At 41.9% G+C, this 6852-nt stretch overlaps 1 protein-coding gene across 1 annotated transcript in view; it reads right to left on the reverse strand.

The window, feature by feature from the left end:
• slc43a1b (solute carrier family 43 member 1b) overlaps nt 1–5122 on the reverse strand; it is a 16945-nt gene extending 11823 nt beyond the window's left edge. Inside the window, exons 1-5 of the mRNA XM_053418458.1 lie at nt 4863–5122; nt 2583–2741; nt 1488–1671; nt 1336–1391; nt 822–898 (exon numbers count right to left, since the gene is read on the reverse strand). Of these exons, the coding sequence (XP_053274433.1) occupies nt 822–898; nt 1336–1391; nt 1488–1671; nt 2583–2736 (471 nt within the window). The 5' untranslated portion in view covers nt 2737–2741; nt 4863–5122. The remainder of the gene's footprint in view (nt 1–821; nt 899–1335; nt 1392–1487; nt 1672–2582; nt 2742–4862) is intronic.
• Between the last annotated feature and the right edge of the window lie 1730 nt (nt 5123–6852).

Consider the following 6852-nt stretch of genomic DNA (forward strand, 5'->3'; position numbering starts at 1 on the left):
CAACTCACAAAACAACACAAAGATACAATGCGTTTCCAACACAACGTTACAGAACATTATGTGGGCGCATGTAATGGACTAAAGACTAAATCCACTGTTAGTCACAGAGGGGTCAGATAACTGCTGCTGCTAGGCTCTGCTTTCTATAGGTCGAAACCCTCTAGCATGTGACACTTCTGGCAACACAGACGATGTGTGAAATCAGACTGCTTTGACAGATGACAAGATGGAACATGGGGATATGGGCTATCCTAGTGAATAAGCAGTTTATCCACTGTAGCCTACCACTGTGATGTTCCAGGCAGGCCACAAAGTCCAGTGAGCAAAGTGTTTGTCCTACTCCCTGTCCCAATGTTTCCTGTCAGGAGGGGTATCCTTTGAGGACAAACAGACTGACAGTTGTGAGTCCTCGGAAACAGAGTTGTTCTTAATATACTACTTAATGGTCACCTTAAAGAGTGTGCTTGGAGGAGCGCATGTAGGCTACAGGGGGTGACATTGCAGAATAGTGGCTGTCCACACAGAGCCCTGCATACACCCTCTTATGATGACGTTTACGTCACTGAGACATCAGCTGACAAACAGACAAACCTCCATCCCTTATCTATATCAGTTATCCTGTGACGGTCGCCGGGGAGAGACTCAATGCAAGTGTATCTCTGCCCAACATACAGACATAATCAACCATTCACACTGACAATCACACCTATGGTTAATTTAGACAGTTTTGCATTTTTTTTTTTTACCCTTGAATGAGAAAACGGATACTTTTGACCCCTCTCAGAGAGTTGTCATGTTTCATGTGTGTGTGGGAATCATACTGTGAGTGAGGTGAAGGTCAGACAGATTCCTCCAAAGCCATTAAAGGAGACAGCGAAGAAAATGAGGACTGACAACACTGATGGAACAAATGAAAAATATCATAAATTACAACATAACTTTATAGGGAAATTCTTATCTACGCTTGGTTCTGAAGTTTTGTACCTTTGTCCATCATTCTCTATCAATAGTTAGTGTAACTGATATGTAATCCAAAAAAGTTGCAATTTGGGTTGGGCAAAGTTGAACCAAAAAAGTAGGTTGCAACAACAGACAGTTTAGGTTTTCATTGTAACTTTGATCAAACTGGAGATGTGTTATTCGTCTGTTCTATAATCTGACTGCCTGCATACCTTGTCTGGTAGGATGTGTTGTGAAAATGCTCCAGTGTCCTAAAATCTCATTGTGAAGTTGCAATTACTGAAATGATTGATGGCAAAAGCACAAAAATAAGACCCAGGCTGTAACATGATGGGCTTTTCCTTTAAGGTTTGTCGTCATGGTGACTTGTCTCACCTTCAGGGTTGTATGCAGCCGCAGCTATCATTGCACAGGAGGCTGCAAAACATGAACTGAAATACATACAGGATATATGAAGCGTATATCATTAGCATTTTCATGTATTTGCATATACAAAATCAGAGACAATTATTCAAACACTGTCATACCTGCCAATGAGCCTTAATGGTCGGGGCCCATATCTATCCATTAAGATCCCCAGAGGTAAAGTAGCTGCACTCAACAGGAACGAGCCAATGGTGAAGCCCAGATTCAATATCTCTTCCTGCTCCACACAACTCTTCCAAACATCACTTTCCAAGGAAGTTACGTTAGTGTTGACGGTCTCATTACCTGAATAGAATCCCAGAAAAACAAATCAAAAGAGGGTCAACTGTGTCAAATAACCATTATTAAGTTTCCCTGACTGCAAAGACCAGACAAACCAAACACAATCTACTGCTACTAACGACGCAGGCACCAATCAGCTAGTGTCAGAGGTAAGAGACACACTGTTGTCACAGTTTGGGTTGTGATTTGTGGGAAGAAATGTCTTATTAGCCGCACACACAATAGACTGAAACTGCAAGTGAAAGACATATTTAGTAACCTGTGGACACTACAGATGACTAGAGGTGGAAGGGGGTCTGAGTCATGCAAAGGTGAGAGTAGTACGTGACTATATAAAAACTATCTGAAAGTATTTTATTCAAGATTTATGTTTTGAATATTGACAAAATTATCCAGTGTCACATCTGAAATCCTCCACCCTCCATGTCCTCAGAGTTGTTTCTACAATTCTACGTCAATAACAGAAGTTTGGGGACAGTGCAAAACACAAAGGGTGGAAGAAAAGACATCGCAGTTACTTGTTATCAGAAAATAAATAAAAATAAATCCATGATTCACTTAAATGTTGAATACACAACTAAAAGCAATAATAATGGTCTCTTTCCAATTAATAAATGGTTGTCATGTCCCTGAGAGATCAGTTCTTGAATGTTCACTTATGGTGTCCTTGAAGAACCAGAATCATGCGCTGCAAGATGACCAGAACATGTCATCCACACCAAAACATTCAAGCGTCATGTCTGTGGCTCTGAGCTGATCGAATATACGTGCAATCTACCTTCTAATGTAAAAACAAACATACGAGAGAGGCAAGTTTCTGATAAGCATAGGTAGCTACTGATGGCACCAAAGGGAACCAGAAAAGGATCTCTTTGAAAACTCAAATTCAAGAACTGGTTGGATGGTGGTCTCACCAATGCAGATGTGGGAATAGAAGCCTTCATTCTTCAGCATGATGAGTAGTGAGCCCCAGCCCAACAGAACAGCTGAGCAGAGCAGGTTCTCTATGATGGCTGTAACGGCCATCCACCATCTCCTCCTGTACGCCTGGGCCAAGCTAGGAGCCATGACAGCTGGAGTCACACAGCAACAGCAGACATACAGGAGGAAAACATTAGTTCACCAGACAGCTGTGAGCGACCAAACATTAGGTTCACCAAAACAATACGTGAACCGGGTGTCACATTAGAATTGCATTGCCGTAACATTTAGGTGCAACATGTTTTACATGTACTAATCCCTCACATACTCTTTCAGAGTAGTCAAACGAGCAACAGGCTTTAAAATAACTTCTCTGGATAATCAAAACAGAAACCTTGTGTCAGAGGAGCATTTCTCTGTACTATAACCCCCTTTACTTTTGACATATGTACCTTACACAAAATAAAGGGCAAACATACTCCAATATTGTCATAGCTGATGTTATTAATGGCTAAATTTAGTTGTCATACAACACAATTACATGTATATTTTCAAAAGCTAGGCTTGCATGTCAATGAAATTATAAAAATAAATTCTCGATAACCTGCCATGTCTAGGGGAAGTGTAGCATGGGAGTGGGAACTTGTGGTATCTCTTTTTATACTCTAGTATTAATATACCACATTAAGTGACACTACGTGAATCATATGGATGCTAAGCGAAGACATGATGGGATTATAGCAGCTGCAATATTACTGACAGTGGTCATTGCTTCTTAATTACATGAGTTATGTGTGGTCCTTGCTACATCAATACATGAGTACTGAGTGGTTACTACTAAATCATCAAAAATACTCAGTAGTCAATAAATGAGTATTCAGGGGCAAGGAGCACAAACGAAGTAGTCATTACTACAATGTTACCTACATACCATGTTGCTGTCAGCAAAACTACATTTTTACATGCGTGCACAGTGAATGATATAAGAAACTTGATGTCAACTCAAAGCGATTTACAAGTTTCGAATGAATAAGTAAATGCTATCAACACCCATATGCACAGTTAGGTTGGCTATTACCATTAAATAGCATCACTGTTGCACTAAAAGAAACGTGCACATGATGTCAGCCTGTGAGCTGTAATGAAACCTGAAAGGAAGTGAGGGGATAGGAAGATGACACCTAAGAGGGAGCAATCTGAACCCACTTGACCTTAAACTGTAACTGGAGCTATCAAGTGTCATGCACTGATCCCAGCCATGTGGACCCACTTCCCACACTGAAACCCTCAGGTTGACTACAGATCAATGATCCCAGTGTTTGTCCCAGCTCTGAGTGCGTAAATATTTGAACTCTTGAATTTGAATCTGTGAGTGTGTGTGTGTTTGTGTGTTCAGCTTGAGAAAGCAATGACTCCTGTAGAAGGCACGTGTTTGCACATTCTGAGTCCTGCTGACCAATGAAATAGCAGACCTCTCTCTCTCTGTCCTTATTCTATTGAGTGTTGACACATTCTAAAGATATTAACCCCTTTTGATTACAGCAGATAAACATCCTACATTAGCTTCTTTTGTAATGTTACATATATGTCAACATTTTATTGAAACCAGATTCAGAGATAAAATTGTTATTCCTATAAAATTTGCTGAATGCAATACATAAGAGTGGATGTTGTATTCCAGCTGCCAGCAGTTGTGCGCTTGCCCCTGCTCTGCCAACAGTTTATAATTTTACGACAGTTATAAATCATAAATGAGAAGTTGACATGAACGGCTTTTCCCACCTGACTGCAATAATTATGGTAATGGTATACTTCACACAGATATTTATCCTTATTAGCACATCAAATAATAAAATAGATACAAAATAAACCATTTCCATACACAAATGTTTAGGGTTAAAGGCAGAGGACTTTTGAAGTCTCTTTTTGAATATGGGCAAACAATTTGTTGATTGATTGAAATGTGACCTTGTTGTGTTGATAAATGACTGTTACCATGTGACTGAGGCTCATCCAAATGACTTGTCAAAAGCTGCATTGTACAAATTCTACAGGCCCCTGCCATCATTAAAACTCAACATGTGTTGGACGATCGATTGAGTCCAGTTAATGTGTTTCTACAGTCCTAACAAAGTTAATCCTTAATGGAGGTGACTTACAATGCAGTGCGAAAACAAACTTAGGGTGATGAAATCCTCCACACAGACTTGAAGGGTGAGGCCTTGACATTTGACTACATGAAACAATCATTTATACACATGTAGGTCACTTACTCTAAAAGTTGTTCTGCTCCAGTGGATGATCAGTATTAGTTGTTGCCTCTGTTTCCCAACAGCAAAAGTTGAATTCTCCTTCAGACCTAGGTCTTTCTCTCTGTAATAATTTTAAAGTGTGATATCCTTCTCTCCAAGTGGCCGGTGTGCTAACTGGCACATGTGCGCTCGCAGTGACGCTCTCCCTCTCTGTGTACAGTTTGTCTAAATGGAGCTCAAGTCTCACCCACCCTCTCTACCGGCCTTTACACACACACACACAGACACACACAGACACACACACACACACACACACACACACACACACACACACACACACACACAGACACACACACACAGACACACACACACACACACACACACACACACACACACACACACACACACACACACACACACACACACACACATGCATGTCTTTCTATAGCTGTGGGGACACTCATTGACATATTGTATTCCCTAGCCCCTTACCCTAACCTGAACCTTCACAACTAAATGCCTCACCCCAACCCTGAAGTCTAACCCTCAAACAGCCCATTCAATTTGGGAGGATCAGATAAAACGTCCTCACAAAGGCACTGAACCAAAATTGGCCATCATTACTATAGATCAGGGGTGTCAAAACTACAGCCCGCGGGCCAACTGCGGCCCGCTATCCATTTTTAATTGGCCTGCATCATTTTTTTTTTTTTTTAAACTAACAATTTAGTAGTACTTAAATGGCACTTACTTTAGCACTTTGTTTTGCTTTATTTTTGAAGAAATATTATTTTCTTGATTCTTGTTATTCTGGGTTTGTACCCTCAGGGTTGATGCACTTAAGACTGGTGCATGCTTCTGCGTTTTCAGAGACATGCAAGAAGGGGAACGCTTAAGGGCCCCTTGCGTGCCCCTTGCGTGCGTGGCCCAATTTTTGTAATTATACGACAAAGCTAAGCAAGCTTCACGCAGCCCGCAAGGCTGTGATTGGTCCGCTAACTACATCCTTTCCGGAGTCAGAAGAGGTCCGAAAGTATGGCCACTTGTATAACCCGTCATTGACGGAATACAAGGACACGCAGATGGCCTGCAATTCCTGGAAGGACATCTCGGCTAACGTCGGTTTAAAGGTCGACGAAGGTACGAAGCTCTGGAGAAAGATCAGGGACAAATTTGTCCTCCAGAAAAAGTAATAAAGTAATAAACAGTCGACAACGACTGCCACACACAAAGAAGGCGTCTCTAAGGTCGTCTTCGACAAAAAAACGTTACTCCACCTAGTGTTCTGGTGGTGAATTGCTTTGCAACACGCGCAATCCTTGGAGAACCATAAATTAAAAAAAGTCCATCGACAGAGCTGCGTGAAAAGTTGCAGCCGCAGTTGCAGAACCATGCGCCGGCCTTTATTGTAAGTCGCTTTGGATAAAGGCATCTGCTAAATGAAATGTAATGTAATATAATGGACTATGGCCCACTGTATTGCACTTATTCAGCCCTGACTTGCCAGCTGTCCCTCAGAACGCCGCCACGCTGCCACGCCCCCCCACCCTTAGCGACGCAGTTGAGTCGCACTGTCAACAGTCCGCTCCAGGGCAGGGGGCGTGGCTGCGTGAGTGGCCCATGTCCTTCGGATTTTTTTTTGTATGTGACCGTCGGGACCAAAAGGTTGGACACCCCTGCTATAGATAGACACACGCATTCACACAGGCAAGCACGCACACACACACGCACACACAGACACATACAAAGAAAGAGACTTACAAGTCTAGGACTCTCATTGACATAATGCATTCCCCAACCACCCAACATATCCAACCCTAACACTATCCTTAACCAAAACACAAGTTAGCTCTTTGAAGTTGTGAAATGTCCTTAGTCTATAAATACACAGACACACAGACACACACACACAGCACAGACCTGATGCTGATATCATTGGGTAGTGGTCACAGATCTACATTTACCTTTAACTAGATCATGCACTTGCCCACACTCCTGCGCTTTTATAATT

The sequence above is a fragment of the Pleuronectes platessa genome, chromosome 3 (assembly GCF_947347685.1).
Source record: "Pleuronectes platessa chromosome 3, fPlePla1.1, whole genome shotgun sequence".
NCBI classification, from domain to species: domain Eukaryota; kingdom Metazoa; phylum Chordata; class Actinopteri; order Pleuronectiformes; family Pleuronectidae; genus Pleuronectes; species Pleuronectes platessa.